The 17638-nt window shown below is 39.1% G+C and overlaps 1 protein-coding gene across 4 annotated transcripts in view; it reads left to right on the top strand.

The window, feature by feature from the left end:
• NNT (nicotinamide nucleotide transhydrogenase) overlaps positions 1–17638 on the top strand; it is a 106463-nt gene that overhangs the window by 3110 nt on the left and 85715 nt on the right. For all 4 annotated transcript variants that reach the window (XM_006166939.3, XM_006166940.3, XM_006166941.2 and 1 more), the window contains exons 2-4: positions 3684–3872; positions 12195–12424; positions 14888–15105. In XM_006166939.3, the coding sequence (XP_006167001.1) occupies positions 3722–3872; positions 12195–12424; positions 14888–15105 (599 nt within the window). In that variant the 5' untranslated portion in view covers positions 3684–3721. The remainder of the gene's footprint in view (positions 1–3683; positions 3873–12194; positions 12425–14887; positions 15106–17638) is intronic.

Genomic DNA, 17638 nt, shown 5'->3' with positions numbered 1-17638 from the left:
GCGGAGGGGGGGGGGGAGAGGGAGAGGGGGGGGGGGGGGGGTCGGTGGCGGTCTGGCCAGCGTTAATTCAAACTCGACAGGCGGAATGACTATTATGCGGTCTTGTCCAATCGGCTTCCAAGGGAGGTTATAAATAGCGGTCCCGTGCAAATGCCAGCCTGTGGCAGTTTCATTGCAGAAGGAGGGGCCGCACCGGTTGCAGGGGCGGTGGCACCGGTGGTTTGGGCGAGGTCACCCTGCCAGGCTAAGCTTGCCTGGATTGTGTCCTTGTTGGTATGTCTCACTTTAAACGCGTGACTTGTTTACGGTTGCAGGAGTCCTTTATTTGCCCTATGGTGCAGAGCAGTCCTTAAGGTGTCTGTTTGTCAGGAGTCTTGTAGGACAGGCTATTAGGAGCAGTTGGGCTTCTGTGTCTGCTTTTATTTAAAATGCTCCCTCTTCTCCATTGCATCCCTTTTATTTGTGATCCTTGACTTTTTTTTTAATCGAAGAGTTTAGTACTACTTTCTTATCAGCAAGTTGCTCAGGCTGTTTATCTTTGCTGATAGAATCAGTTTTCCACAAGGCTACACAAGAATTTTATTTTCAAAGGAAATTTCCTGAAACTACCTGGAGAATGTTCAGTAGGTACCCAGGCTTCAGGTACTTACCTCTAGTTATTCATTCATTCAGTCAAAAAGTACTTACTGGCTTTCTCCATTTTGTGCAAAGCCCTGGGCCAGAAGTAATGCCAGAGTGAATATGACAGCTAATAGTTTACTGTGGTCTTTTAATCGTCATAGCCACCCTATATTGTAGGCACAATTTTCCCCATTTTAAAGATGACGAAATCAGGTATAGAGAAGTTAAGGGACTTGCCAAGGTCACACAGGTACTAACTTGCAGAGTGGGGGCTTCTGATCCAGAGTTTAAGCCTTTGTACAGTGCCCCCTCTTCAGGCCGGGTGCTGGCTCTCAAGGAGATAGTAACTCAAATAACTTACATTCAATAGTAATATAAATGCCATCCTAAAAAAAACTTTTTTTTTTCAATTTTGAGTTGTCAAGTTTTCCTTTTATTGCTTCAAAGCCACGAAAGCAAATGAATGATAAAACATCAGAGGGCTTTAAAATGAAGATGGGGGAAAATGTATATTTTGTTGTTAACATGTACTAGCCAGTAGTAACATGGTATAAATCTTCTCTGGCTTTCAGAGCTGTTTGGCTTAGTGACAGGGCCCGCTGTTGTCCACCACTAACTCCTGATCTCTGCCTTTTATGTTCAGAACTTGAATTAAGTGGAATTAGCCTCTGAAGGTCGTGGTTCTACGGATGCCCCTTTCAGGGATCCACACAGCATCAAATTACCATTTTCAGACTTCAGGCCATGAAATAAGACTTTGGTTTTAATGCATTATAAAATCTCATCTAATAAAATTTCGAGGGCCTAGAAATAGCTCTCCGGCGCTCTTATTACAAATAGTTGAGCAGACTGAGGCTCAGAGAGAGTCCTGTCACTCAGCAAGTGAGTGGCCGACTTAGACCTGTACAGGGCTCTGTTAGAGCTAGCTCTGTTCTTCTGTCGAGGTCTGGGAAATGTGTCAGCCCTGTGAAAATGGTGGTTGTTGGGGAACTGACATGGTCCAAGAAGAGAAATTCTAGTAAGTGGGGAGGTTGGGATAGGAGTAGGTCATTCGATGATGGCAGGCAAAATATCTGTAAGGTAAGAACTGTCTTTTATGTGTCTTCGAATTTCCCTTAGTTCTGGGCATGGATTCAGCGAATGTTTTGATTGAGTGGCTGGCTTTTGAACTCATTTGCTCTCCATTCTCAGCCATGAATAACCCTAGATGTGACCCATGAATGAATGATAAAGGTATTTATGGGTCACTTGAATACTTTAGGACTGAAATGAAATGAATGAAACCCGGAAGCTTTAAAAATGCAAAACTATCTACTGAGATAGAGTGAATTATTCATGCACATTTTAAGTTGCATGCCTGAACACATGTTGCTATCTCCCTATTCTGTACATATTTTTTTTTGAATTTTATTTTCTTCATCACCAATTGCCTTTCTAATTCTTTTTTTGAGCCCCCTAAGAGGACTTGATCTCCTTTGATACCTTGAAGAACTCTTGAACTTTTGTTACTCTGCTTTGTATTGTTATTGACTTCTCTTATCTTCAAGTGTATGACTTATTACAGTTTGAGTCAAAGTATGTATCTAACAGCATTGTCTTCAAGACTTTCTTCACTACGGGGTTGTTAAAAGTCTTCTGAATAAGCACTGCTGGAGTTGAGATTTTCTATTGGTGAGGTTGCTTTCTGGTATTTTAAAGAAGTTTCTTTAGGGAGTTGTGGCATCAGTTCTGAAATAAAAAATGAGCTAAACCTCTTTCTCTGGCATCTGGAGGAGTGTTTGTGGAGTCTGCTGGGATCAGGTGCTTGGTCTTGTGAGAACCCACATGTTGGGTCAGAACCCAAAGGCAAAGTTGGATTAGCTGAGTTTGATAAGCGTTTGAGATCCTCTGATGCTTCTCATTCTTAAAGGAAAGAAAAAAGTGGAGGAATGTTGGGAATTGTGGGGATGGTAGGAGAGCCTTCCATGCATCTCTGAGGGACTGTAGGGAGGGCAATGGAGGAAGGCATGGAACCTCAATAACAAACAGCAAAGGCCAGTGACACTTCACCCACCTCAGTTATAGTTAGCAGAAAGTGGCCACCTATGAGAACCAATGACAAGAGATCATAGTTATACCTACATCTACAGATATAAGCCTATGTGATGAAGATGCTATGGACTTTTTCTTTATTTTCCTTGGAATCATATGAATGCCTGTTTAATTTTCTTTTTTCCTTTAGGTTTATTTCCTTCATGAGAGCAAAAGAGAAAGAGTGAGGGAGCGAGGGGGAGAGAGAGAGAGAAGCACTCTCAACAGGGTCTCGTGTCAGGATCATCCTCCCCCTTACCTGCAGCCTTACCAGCCAACAGAATCATGGGTGCACCTGCTCTGTGTGTACAGGTTGACCTGGAACTGAAGTTGCTGTCTTCCATATGGGTCCGGCTTTGCTTGAGCCGAGTATTATTGCTATGCCACCAAGCTGGCCCTGCACAATTATTTTGAGAGGTGCACTTCCTGGCAAACATAAATCTTGTGTTCATTCAGCCAGCCTTTAATGGGGGTCTTTCTGGATGCACATCCTGCTGCACTGAATAATGTACTGATGTTCTCTCTATAACCTGCTGGCTAAATGTACATCCCTATTCTGTAGTACTATACACTATGTTAGGTACTTTAAGAGAAATTCAAAGGTAATGTATACAATTTTTGCTGGACATGCTGACTTAGATAACTTTCATGTAAGATAATGACTTGACTGTTTAGCAGAGTGTGTGTGTTAAATTTCTAGCTTCATTAAGGGTGAAATAGACTTATATAATCTAGGCTTGAATTAATAGCAAAGGTTATACTCCAAATTTTGGGGAGATTCTTAGTTTTAAATACCTGAACTCGAAACGTTGAAGCATCTTCTGTAAGTAAAGGTCTTGACACATTCTTCGTAGATGCCCACATATAACTATTATATTCTAAACTCTATAGATTAGTATTTTTTATGTTTTTGTTTTTCAGCAGACAAAGTACGTTTTTTTCTTGGCATATAAACATTTTTTTTCCTTTTGTCTTATTCATTCCACTTCAAGGAAACTGGGGATTCAGAAAGTTGGAAGCTCGTATCAACATGGCAAACCTACTGAAAACAGTGGTGACTGGCTGTTCATGTCCTTTGCTTAGCAATTTGGGGTCCTGTAAGGTTCTACGTGGCAAGAAGGATCTTTTACGGACATTTCATACTCATCAGGTGCTGTGGTGTAAAGCCCCTGTAAAACAAGGTAAAGTCTTACTTCAGTGATTGTAAATCAGACTTACAAGTCATTGGACCTAATAGATCTCCTGGTGATAAAAGGAAAGCCATGGGGACCAGCAGTTAGCGTAATGGCTATGTCGCTGGACGCCCATGTAGTCTACCGCGATTCGCGTCCCGGACCTGGTGGCTTGAAACTCATGCTGGGTGTGTGTGTGTGCGTGCCCAAGATCCTGAGAGGAGAAGGGATTGTGGCGTGGCCATCCCCCCTGGGGGGTGATTTCTCACTTTCTGTCTGTCTGTCTCTGTCTGTCTGTCTGGCTAGCGCACGTGCCCTATGGAAAAAACCTCTCCAAAAGAAAAAAAAAGAAAGGAAAGCCATGCAGTATTGTAGTCTGGTGCCTGTGAGTAATCATTTAAAATAAAACATAAGTGAGTACTGCCATGTTTTTCCGTGTATGAAAATCAGTTCCTGTTTGCCAGTGCTAACAGAGAAGAAAAGGTAATAGAAAAAGAAAAATGATAATAAAACTAGTTGAATTGTACCTGAGAGCCCATTGCTCACAGTAGCCATTTCTTTGAGCAGCTTTTTCTCAGTTCTAGTCAGCAGTAGAGAATTGTACCATTTAGAGCTCATTTGTGTTTAGGATTTAGGAAGGAAGTGTATGAATTGACCTGTATTAATATTTTCCAATTTAGTAAATGGAAACTATTGTAGTTGCTCAGGTCAGAAACTTGGGAGTCATTCTACATTTTTCTATTGGGTATAGATCAGCTCTGTTGCATATATAGAATCTTTCTTCTTCTCACTATTGCCACTTTAAAAGAAAAGAGTTTAGGGACCAGCAGCTGGCATCATGGTTAAGGTGCTGGATCCTATGTGGCCAGCCTCAGTTGGAGTAATGGACCTGGCAACTTGAAATTCACACTGGGCGCATGTGCATGTGTGTCCAAAATCCTGAGAGGAGACTGGAGAAGATAAGATATGCAGTGTGGCCATCCCCTATGGGAAGTGGTTTTTCACTTTTTGTCTCTGTCTCTCCAGTGAGTACACATACCCTATAGCAAAAAATCTTTCTCTCAAAAAAAAAAAAAAAAAAGAAAGAAAGAGAGCTTATTCATTCATTTATTTTAAGAGGAATGAGAGAAAGAACCCCTAGTAGGGCCCCACAGCACGGTCTATCCCTGGCCTCAGCTGGTCCAGAACACGGGCACATAGTGCTTGCTTGGTGTGCTCAGAGGGATCCCAGGATGCGAGTCCAGGACATTTCCCATGTGAACCAAGCTGCCCCTACTGTGCTACTGCCTAATGCCACTGTTTCCACTTTTATCATGATAGTCCAAGCCACCATTATTTGTCACCTAGGCTGATGTACCAGTTCCCTAAACAGTCTCTTGTGCTTTCTACCTCTGCACTCCTACAGTCTGTTCTACAAAGGACAAGAAAATGCTTTTTTTTTTTTTTAAGAATTATTTTATTTTACTTTATTTATTTTATTTTAATTTGACCAGAAATGTACAGAGTCAGAGAGAGAGAGAGAGAGAGAGAGAGAGAGAGAGAGAGAGAGAGAAAGAGAGAAAGCAAACTGCCAGGTTCGGGACTCATATGACAGTTGGCCACATGGGAGTCAGGACCTTTAACCACCCCACCACATACCGGCCCCAAGAATGCTTTAAAATGTAAGATCATGTCACTCCTTTGCTCAAAATTTGTCGCTAGCTTCCTAGCTCAGAGTAAGAGCTAAATCTTCCAGTGGCCTCTAAGGTTTTCCCTGGTATGATTACTACCTACTTCTGTTCTGGGTACAGTCCAGGAGGAGAGGCCAAAAGGTGGCCCTTCGAAGCTGAGATGACTCCTTTTCAGTAGTCTTGCCCAAAGACACTCTCCACCCCCCAGCACTTCTTTCTATACTTTTTTGGCCAGAACTCAGATGTGTAGTCATATGTAGCTAAGAGGGAAACTCAACATTTAGTCTTTTATTCCTGATGGTGACATATCCACCTAAAATGGCACTATGTTACTAAGGCAGAGGAACAGGATAGATATTTGGGTGGCAACCTTTGTCATAAAATGACTTCATTTTTTAAGTTTGTAGGACTGTTTGTATTTTTTAAAGACTTCCTAAACTGGTAGGTTTTTCTGAGCACTTATGTCTGCCTCAAATAGTTTTCACAGCCTCTTTTCTTGTTTTCAGGTGACACTTCACTATTGGCAGGGTACCTGTCCCTTAGAACTCCAACTTTGTCTTAGGCTGTTTTATTTTTAAAATGATTTATTTAATTTTATTTGTCATTATTGTTATTGTTATTTTAAAAATTTGCTGTAGGGCGTGTGCACTCACGAGAGAGAGAGAGAGAAATCGCGAAAGTAAGCTGCCAGATCTAGAACTTGAACCATGGTTGGCAGTGTGGGAGTCCAATGCCTTAACCACCATGCCACCTGCTGGCCCCTAGGTTTTTTTCTTTTAAGCTATTCTGGAAGGCCAAATTACCCAGTATGATCTTTATCTCTGAATACATAAAGTATTTAAAATAAATATAAATGTGTTGAGAATATGAGACTTTGTGAGTAAATCTGTGGAAATCAAGATCTATAAATTGATTATGTATAAGACAATTTTTGTTTGCTTAATTTCTGGGTTCTTGATTATTTCCTAGATTTTTTTTTTTAAGTTTTATTTACTTGTTCCATGAGAAAGAGGACAGAGGCACAGAGATAGCACCGTCAATAGGGTCCCAGTCTACTACCAGTCTCCCTGGTCCAGATCACTGGTCCACACGTGCACACATGGCATGCGCAGGAAGGTCTCTGAACCCAGAACCTTTTCTACGTGTGCCCAGTTGCATTACTATGGCACCACTGTGTGATCCTGCTAGATAATTATTATACAATCATCCTTAGAATCCTTGCGGAATTGATTCCGAGGCCACTGCCTTCTTCTCCCAACTGCAGATACCAAGATGTGCAGCTGCTGAAGTCCCTTCTGTAAAATGACATGCTATACAAACTACTCCTGTCCTCTGTATACTTTAAATCACCTCTAGATTACTTATCATGTCTAATACATTATAAATGCTATTTAAATCGTTGTTATACCATATTGTTTAAAAATTTATATTTTTTATGGTTGTAGTACTATCATTTTTGTTTTTTATAGTTTAAAAACATGTTCAATCTTTTTGACATTTGACTTGCTCAAAGAATGCTCCAGTGTTCACACGTATTTAATTGCTATGCCTTTTAAGTTTGATCTCCAGGTTCTCCTCCTCTTTTTTTCTATTAATTTACTCATTGAAAAGTTTAGTCATTGCCTTGTAGAATTCCCATCATTCCAAGTATGGCTGTTTGTATCCCCTTGGTATTGTTTAACCAGTTCCTCTGTGCTTGATCATACTCAGGTTTGCTTTTCTTTGGGCAAGAATAGAATACTTGCTTATTGGTACTGTATATTATCTGTTGTGTTATATCAAGAAGATTTGGAGAGGTTTTTTGTTTTTGTTTTTGTTTTTGTCTTTTGGCTATAGGGCATGTGTGCTTGCCTGGAGGACAGAGAGAGACAGAAAGCAAGAAACCACCCCACCTCCCAGGGGGAATGGCCACACTGCAATCCCTTCTCCTCCACTCTTCTCTTGGGATCTTGGGCATGCACACATATGTGCCTGGTATGAGTTTAAGACACTGGGTCCAGGACTCGAACTGCGGCTGACTACATGGGAGTCCAGCGACATATGCATTATGCCAACTGCTAGTCCCTACATCATGAAGATTAATCAATGAGTTTAGGTATTATTGTGATCTACCTGTTTTAAAGTTTCTATCAGTTTTCACTCAGAGATTAAAGCAATCATTTACTTTATGGTCTTTAACTAAATCCATGATATTTCAAAATGGTGATATTTTACATTATGTCTTCATTTAATCTCTAAATAGTTATAGAATGAAAAATATGTCCTCTTTATTAAAATTAAAAAAAAAATCTTAGTTATCTTGAAATTATACTGGAGGGACCAGCAGTTGGCATAATGGCTATGTTGCTGGGACTTCCATGTAGCTGACTGCAGTTCGAGTCCCGGACCTGGTGGCTTAAACTCACACTGGGCACGTATGTGTGCATGCCCAAGATCCTGAGAGGAGAATGGAGGAAAAGGGATTGTGGTGTGGCCATCCTCCCGGGGGGTGATTTCTCGCCTTTTGTCTCTTTCTGTCTTTTGGGCTATTGCACATGCTCTATAGCAAAAACCTCTCCAAAAAAAAAAAAAAAAAGAAAAAGAAAATAATACAAGAAAGATGAGATGTATGTGTCTCCCCCCCCCCTTTACTTACTATTGGGTTGTTGGAAAAATTATGATGCTTTTTTGCATAGAAAAATACATCAGGACTTTTCTGATGACCCTGTAGTTTGGGTAAGAATTAACTGGTTTCCTTATGTATTAGTTTTCTATTCCTGCCATACCGAATTATCACAACTTAGCATCTTCATGCAGCGCAAATTTATTATTTTCCTCTTCTGGAGGTCAGAGTTCAAAACTGTTCTCATTGGGCTTAAATCAAAATGATGACAGGGCTGCATTTCTTCTAGAGGCTATAGGAGAGAAATTGTTTTCTTGCCTTTTCCAGTTTCTGGAGACCACCTGCCTTCTTTGCCTCATGACTTCGTTCTCCATTTCTTTTCTTCTTCTTCCTTTTTTTTTAAAAGAATTATTTATTTAATTTATTTGTTATTATTATTATTTTTCTTTTTTAATTTGACCAGAGAGAGACAGAGAAGAGAAAGGGATAGTGAGAAAGCAAGCCACCAGGTCCAGGACTCCAACCAAAGTCAGCCATGTGGGAATCCAGCACCTTAACCACCACGCCATCTGCTGGCCCCCTTTCTCCATTTCGAGGCAGCAACACAGCTTTAAAAAATTGCTCTTTGAATCTTCTGCTTCTGTGTTCCACATTTAAGGACCTTTCGTTTTTTCTTTTATTTTTTTTTTTATTGAGTGACTTTTTATAGGGCGCATGCGCTCACCAGAAAGACTGAGAGAGACAGAGAGACAGAAAGGGAGAAATCACCCCCTTCTGCTCCATTCTCCTCTCAGGATCTTGGGCATGCATGCACATGCGCCTGGCATGAGTTTAAGCTACCAGGTCCAGGATTCAAACCGTGGTCAGTTACATGGGAGTCCAGCGACACAGCCATTACGCTAACTGCTGGTCCCAGGACCTTTCTGATTATATTGGGCCTATATAAATAATCCTGGATAGTCTTCCTATTTTAAAGTTAGCTATTTAGCCACCATCATTTTATCTGCTACCTTAATTCCCCTTTGCCATGTATTGCAATATATCCACAGGTTTTAAATATTAAGACATGGATTTCTTTTATCTTGTTTAAACATTTGCAATAGGGCACCTGTATTTACCAGAGGGAGAGAGACAGAGAGAAAGAAGGAGAGAGAGAGGGAATATGAGAAAGCACCCTACAGGGGAGATGGCCACATCACAAGTCTTTTCCCTCTATTTTCTTCTCGGGATTTTGGGCACACAGGCACCCTTGTCTGGCATATTTCTTCAGGCCACTGGGTCTGGGACTCAAACTGCTCCCTTGGCCATGTGGGGTCAGTCCAGTCACCTTAACCACTGTGCCATCGGCTGGCCCAGGACTGGATTTCTCTGGAGGCCTTTATTTTGTTTACCATAAACTATTTCCTTCAATGAATGAGACTTTTAAAAAATATTTATTTTTTTGAGTTTTATTTTATTATTTATTTTCTGGAGAGGTTTTTCTTTAGGGTGCATGCACTCTCCAGAAAGACAGAGAGAGATAGAGAGACAGAAAGCTAGAAATCACCTCCCAGCGGGGATGGCTACGCTGCAATACCTTCTCCTCCATTCTCCTCTTGGGATCTCGGGCACGCACGCACATACGCCTGGCATGAGTTTAAGCCACCGGGTTCTAGGACCTGAACCACAGTTGACTACATGAGAGTCCAGCAACTTAGCCATTACACTAACTGCTGGTCCCTATTTTTTGAGTTTTAACACCAACTCATGGATTTTAGCATCTTTGAATGTATTTTACTGCATTGCATTAGTCTCCTTCTTGATGCTCGAATTATCGCCTATTTGCCCAGTGCAATCTTTCAGGTTTTCTCCTAAATATTTTTGAAGTGACTTGAGTCATTTTTGGTAGCTTTCTTGATTTTTGGCATATAAGGCCTGGATAATTTGAGGTTGTCAGATAAGTTAATTCCAGGCAAATGTATGCGATTTAACTTTGCATATCAATCTAAATCTACCTTTTTGTCATTTCCTTCCTCTATTTTAAGTAGGGAGTTAGAGTCATCATTTATTTAACCTTTGATTTATTATACATTTTTACTGTACAAGTAGTGTGGGATCTAAGACTATGTTCAAATCCAGACATTTCTAGATTGACTTAATTTCTCTAAGGTCTCACTTAATAAGTTGCCCTATAAAGATAATTTGATTCTTTTTGTATTTTATATATATTTGGAGTTAAGGTTCTTAAATAGTAAACCTTATATATTATAGAAAGTTACTCTTTATTAGTAAAAATGTACTGATGCCCACACATTGAGTAAAACAACATAAGAAACTGAAGTTCTTTAGCTAACACTGGCCTGAATTAAATGTGAATACAAGTCTGTCATACATGGGTTTTAAAAATTTTATTAATTTAATTTATTATTATTGTTTGATTTGCTATAGAGCACATGTGCTCTGGGAGGGAGAGAAAGCAAACAAGTTGCCAAGTCTAGGACTCGAATTGAGGATGGCCACGTGGGAGTCTAGTGTTCCCAACCACCGTGCCACTTGCCAGCACCAAAACATAGGTTCTTTTGCATTATAAAGAATAGAATAGGAGCTAGCAGATGGTGTAGTGGTTATGTCACTGGGCTCCCACATGGCTCACTGTAATTTGAGTCCTAGACCCAGTGGCTTGAAAATCACATTGGGGGACCAGCAGATGGCATAATGGTTATGTTGCTGGACTCCCACATAGTTGACTGTGGTTTGAGTTCTGGACCCGGTGGCTTAAAACTCATGACAGGTGCATGTGTGTGTGCACCCTAAGTCCTGAGAGGAGAAAGGATTGCAGCATGGCCATCCCCCTGGGGGGGGGGATTTTCTTGCTTTCTTTCTCTCTCTCTGTCTGGTGAGTGTATGTGCCCTATAGCAAAAAATCTTTCTCTAAAAAAAAAAGTGCGTGCATGCCCAAGCTCTCAGGGAGAAAATGGAGAAGAGATTGTGGCATGGCCATCCTTCCTGGGGGATGATTTCTCACTGTCTCTCTCTCTCTCTCTCCCTCTCCCTCTGGTGAGCACATGTGCCCTAAGACAAAAACTTCTTAAAAAAATATAAAAAAGACTTGAATCACATTAGGTTATATTTTGTGATGAGGGTTTATTGTGTGGATTTGTTGGAAATATAGGGGCCCAGAAAGCGGGTTGTGGAATGTGACTTTGGATCCACAGGTATGACTTATCTTCTGTTTAAATATCTACTACTGATGTTTCTTACCACTGTTACCACTGACCTCTCTTTGAATGCCAAGAAGGGACTTCGGGTATGGCAGGCCATCAGAGTATCTAGTATAAGACTGCTTTTCACAATAACCAATTACTTCTGTCTTTGTTAAAAGTAAGGATAGAGAAATGATAACTCAAGAGAGTTAGTGTGAAGAATAGAGTTAGGATGCCGAGTGATTTCTCAACCCATTTTCCCCCCTAAGAATAAACTAAGCTTGGCATGTGCCTTGGAGATAACCACTTAGTTAAATAAAATATTTAGAGGGTGGACATAAAATATCTCATCCTGTATCAAAAAGAGGTCAAAGAACTATGATTATGAATCAGGAACATCATTTGAACTGTAACTTTTGTATGCAGTATATTTTGAAAAACAGATTGCCCATTTCCATTTTTTGAAACCTTTATTAAATAGTTGTTTTTTTTGTTTTTTTTTTTTAGAGGTTTTTGCTATAGGGCATGTGCGCTCGCCAGAAAGAGAGAAAGACAGAGAGACAGAAAGCAAGAAATCATCCCTCTGGGGGGATGGCCACGCTGCAATCCCTTCTCCTCCATTCTCCTCTTGGGATCTTGGACATGCACGCACACGCGTCCGGCATGAGTTTAAGCCACCAGGTCCGGGACTTGAACTGGAGTTGGTTACATGGAAATTCAGCGACATAGCCATTATGCTAACTGCTGGTCCCAACACTTTTAATTTTGTTTGTGTGTATGTACATATGTATATGAGTGCATATATATAAATATATGTGTGTGCGTGTGTATATATACATATATATATATGTTTGTTTTTGCCTTTCTCTGTTTGTAGGAACCCCATATAAGCAACTGACTGTTGGAGTACCCAAGGAGATTTTCCAAAATGAGAAGCGAGTGGCGTTGTCTCCTGCCGGCGTTCAGGCCTTGGTCAAGCAGGGTTTTAATGTTGTTGTGGAGTCAGGTGCAGGCGAAGCTTCCAAATTCTCAGACGACCACTATAGAGCAGCAGGTGCCCAAATCCAAGGGACGAAGGAAGTGCTGGCTTCTGATTTGGTGGTCAAAGTAATTGCTTCTTTTTCCTCTTACATTTAAGCATGCTGACCTTTTGAAATCTTTTAATGGGAAAGTTATATCACCTTCACTGGTGTAATGGAAAAAAAGTTCAGTAGAATTTTTATTAGGCATTGGGTCTAAGTTTAATCATGGGAAGAGAAAAAGTGATTTTTACATTTGCTGTATGGAAATTCCCTTTTAATTGACTAGGGGGAATTTGCGCTAGATGGTTCATATATATCCAGAATATCTGCAGGTGAGTACTTAACTACTGCTATAATGGAATGGAAAGAGGGCAAGGAACTCAGCCAGGGACTGAATGTACTTCTGATACCTGAAGACAAAGTGATTTATACTGACATCAGTGCTATTTCTAGAGAGGGCCTTCCTGTTCTGGACAAAGCAACATTGGGCTAAGTGCGGGGTAGCCTGATTTACCTACTTTAAAAGAGGTCTTCAGGTAGTACGTAATAGAACTTTGGTGTGCTTAACAACTTTGGAATTAAAATCGAAGTGAAAACTCATACAGAGAAAAGGGGAGGTAGCTCTATCAAGAGTCCAGCATAGATAATAACAAGAGTTGAGCAATAAATACAATCCTAAGTCTCCTGCAACCAATTGGGAAAACAGGGAGGTATGATAAGCATGATAAGGTATATAAGCATGATTTTCAGATTAAAATAAACTTACTTTTTCAGGAGGTGCAAGATTTTTTTTCATTAGTGTCTAAGAGGAATTAATGACATGTTTTTTTTTTTTTTTTTACATAAAGTCCATTGAATGACTTGACAAAAATCTTAAATGGTAGTATTTGCAGAAGACACAAAACAAGTTTTTGTATAGAAAATTAATAGTAAAATTTGTGATATGGAGTTATACTTGATTTTAACCAAAAGACCAAGAAGAAATGGAACGGAGATGAATTTTAATATAGCTAAAGTTTTTGAAAGTTTTAGATTTATAGGCCCTTGGTAATATAACTTGGTATATAGTGGAAGAACTTAGGAAACAAAATAAATATAATCCATCCCAATATATTGGGTCATTGGAAAAGTCATAGTCCATTTTTGAAAAGAAAAACATGAAAAAATATGTCTTGACTTTTCTGACAACCTAATATGTTCTAGAGATCAAAACCTTTGTCCTTCAAGAAAGGGTCATAAGGGTGCCTATAAATTTTGGAACCATGTTCCTTTTGGGCATTTACAATATGTATGCGTGTACTTAAAAGCAATCTGAGAAATCCTATCATATAGAAACTTACATAATTTTATATCAGCATTAATAAACTACTTGACCTTGGGCTCTCTCCTTTGAGTGAAACCTGTTTATATCCTGAGGAGCACATTCAGGAAACATTCTATTGGCTTGACTTACTTCGAGGTCAGCAGTTTGAGCTGAGCATTTATTTGATAGAGTCCAGTAGAACTGATTCAGAATTTTCTCCTGATTTTTACAAAATGTGTGTTACAGAGTTCATGGAGGAAAAACAGACCCTATCAAGGAGTTTTAATTAAGTTTTTAACTTAGAATCACACACATTACCAGATCAACAACTAAAATGGGAATAGTAGACAAAGATCTCGTGTAGGTAAATTGAAGTGATATGAAATTGTTGACCTGGTGTTTATGTATGTAAAACACGAGTCCCAGAAGCTGTGTTTTCTGTGTTTTATTTCTCTTTCTTTACCTTTTTTAACCTAAAAGCACTACTATGAACTAGAAACTAATGAAATATACATTTTAATTGAAGATTGATTTTAAACTTGAATATAAAACATACCTTTAAAAAATTTTAAATTTGGCTTTAAAACGTGGGCATTTGAAACTTTCAGGCATGTAAAGTGCATATTCATTGACTTATCGGGTATTTCTTTGCATAACAGAATATGTTGTAACTTTTTGCTTAAACCTAATTTAGCAAAACTACTAATTTGAATTGTGTTTGTCTATAAATAGACATATGAAATTTTAAGGTGACATGAATCTATACTTATTACCCTGAAGATTTTAGTTTACATAATTCTTAATGTGCCACCACTCCAAATATGAATGTATCACCACTGCCAAAATTTGCAAGAGTTGAATCTTTGAACACAGGACCAGACTCTCTTGTCTGTTTATTCTTATGTCTCTTAATTTTATCAGAGTAATAGGTGTTGGGGGGGGGACAGGTTTGTTACAGACCCTCATATTTCTTCACTTCTCTACAGTTCATTGTCAAACCTGTCCCAGCACTGTGTATTTCCCAGGTGCTTGAGCTCTGTACTCAAACTAGTCAAAGGTCATTAGTCCTGGGAAAGATGACTTACATTTTTGTGTGCCTTACTTTAAGAATTTAGTCAGAAACTTGTTGATGAAAGATTACTTCAGGAGTATTATTTTAATCACGGCATATTAGTTAAAGTGTTCTGTTTACTTAAAAATAGGATTTGTTCTATTTTTAATCTGTGATTTGACTTTCTTTCTCAGGTGCGAGCCCCAATGGTTAATCCGACACTAGGTGTTCATGAAGCTGACCTTTTAAAGACATCGGGAACACTGATTAGTTTTATTTACCCAGCCCAAAATCCAGACTTGCTAAACAAACTTTCCAAAAGAAAAACTACAGTTCTGGCAATGGACCAGGTTCCAAGAGTCACGATTGCTCAGGGATATGATGCATTAAGCTCCATGGCCAACATTGCTGGGTAGGTTGATTCTTTTTTTTTTTTTTTTAAAGAATTTTTAATTTTACTTATTATTATTATTTTTTAACTTATTATAGTCATTAGGGAGAGACAGAGAGAGGGGGAGAAAGTGAGAAAGCAAGCTACCAGGTCTGGAACTCAAAGCACAGTTGGCCATGTGGGAGTCCAGCGCCCCAACCACCACACTACCTATTAGCTCCAGTTCTTGATTCTTGATTCAGTTCAATACAAGCACACTGGTGATTCAGAAACATTAGTACAACAGCACTTCTCTTACACTGATTTTACTTGTATTAATTGCTAGAGATTGTAGCCTTTCAAAAGAATAATTTTATGACTCACTTTTTGTTTCAAAGTAATCAGATAGGAAATGAACTCTACTGTATACTCCTTTTGAATTTTTATAAATAACAGAGAAGTACTTTCATCCACCAAGGGAAAAAAAATCTATCAAGTTATTGTATGAGGAGTATACTGTATTTCATGTTTCCTATGTTTCATGTGTGTGTGTATATATATATATATATATAATATATGTTACTTTGAAATGGCCTTTTTGTTTTTGGAGAGGTTTTTGCTATAGGGTGCGTTTATTCACCAGAAAGACAGAGACAGACAGAGAGACAGAAAGCAAAAAATCACCCCCAGGGGGATGGCCACACTGCAATCCCTTCTCCATTCTCCTCTCTGGATCTTGGGCACACACGCACGCACACGTGAGTTTAAGCCAACGGGTCCAGGACTTGAACTGTTGTCGACTACATGAGAGTCCAGCGACATGGCCATTATGCCAACTGCTGGTCCCTGAAATTGCTGTTTTAATAGGTCAGAAATGGCTGAATATTGTAGTTTCATATGGCCGAATCATAGTAGGAGATTTTCTATCTTAATAAGTTTTGCTCAGATAAATTCATAAAATATCAAATAAGGAAGGTCTGCACTAGAGGAAGTTTCATCTACTGTTAAAACCCATATTGGAAACTGATGGTTATGTCCTCTTATTTTTTTTTAAAGAATTATTTAAATTTGTTTATTATCATTATTTTAATTTGCCATAGGGCACAGGTGCTCACCAGAGAGAGAGGGAGAGGAAAAGGAAAAGTGAGAAAGCAAGCTGCCAGGTCCAGGACTTGAACTGTGATCAGCCACCTGGACATCCAGCACCCTAATCACTACACCACTTGCTGGCCCCTATATTCTCTTATTTAAGACTGAAAAGATAATAAGCCTCATTTGTAAACAAACACTACATGGCCTGTTTATTGCTTGGAGTGCGGTGTTGAGAAAGTCTCTAAGGCCCGTTCTGTTGGAGGAATGTGACTGTGATTGAGTAATAACGCCCGCCATAGTGGCGAGATAGCGATACTCTGTAAATACAGTGGATTGCTGGCTTTGCCTTAGAGGGCGGGAAGATTTATTGGGGTGTTGGAAAAGTCTATGTATTTTCCTATGTTTTTCTATGCAAAAATGCATCATGGCTTTTCTGACAATCCAATAAAAATTAGATAATGCTTATGAAATCAGTTCCTCCAAGAAACTAATTAAATTCAATGTAAAGCATTAAAACCATTAGCAGTTGACAATTTGTTAATATGATCAGGGCACCAGTCAAAGAAAATATTAAGAATCTGTGCATGTAAAAAAGACTAATACGAATAAAGGCTTTTATAGAATAAAATACATGAGTCGAAGGTTTTCTTAGTTTTTATTTATTTATTTACTTGTTTATTTTGGAGAAGTTTTTGCTATAGGGCACGTGTACTTGCCAGACAGAGAGAGACAGAGACAGAGAGACAGAAACTGAGAAATCACCCCCCATGGGGGATGGCCACGCTGCAATCTCTGCTCCCCCATTCTCCTCTTGGGATCTTGGGCATGTACACACATGTGCCCGGTGTGTTTAAGCCACTGGGTCTGGGACTCAAACCACAGTCAACTACATGGGAGTCTAACAACATAACCATTATACTATCTGCTGGTCCTGGTTTTCTTAGGTTTTATATGTTAGGTGAGCATATCAGATATGCCACAGATTCTATTTTGTGTTTTAATTGTTCACTTTTGCTATGAATGACATGCAATAAGCAAAAATGGCAAGTTAAAAACACATCTTGTTGTTCTTAATATAATATGACAAATGGTTTGTTTGAAGACTTTTTGTGTATGTGGTGTAGATAATATATCAAGAGATAAATTGTGCCATATTTATTTATTTTGTGTAAGAGTTATAGTATGCAATGTGGGACTTAAAATTTTATGTAAAAAATGTACAATGTCAAGTTTTAAGGGTACCATTGATTTTTGTCACATGAAATGTGACAGAATTTATGTCGCAAATATGTCAGAATATATGTCACATGTATGTTTGTTAGAGTATATGTCACATATATGTGACAGAGAATCAAAGCTAGTAACTTTAGATCAGTAGTTTTAGCCACAGAATATTTTGGGCAAAGAAATACTATGAGATAATCAAAATATATCCAATAAGAGCTGAGCAACTTCCTTGCATTAAAAAGGGGAGAGGAGAGCC

The sequence above is a fragment of the Tupaia chinensis genome, unplaced genomic scaffold (assembly GCF_000334495.1).
Source record: "Tupaia chinensis unplaced genomic scaffold, TupChi_1.0 Scaffold144378_1, whole genome shotgun sequence".
NCBI lineage: Eukaryota > Metazoa > Chordata > Mammalia > Scandentia > Tupaiidae > Tupaia > Tupaia belangeri.
The sequence above is the reverse complement of the archived record's forward strand: the minus strand, read 5'-3'. Positions and strand labels throughout refer to the sequence as shown.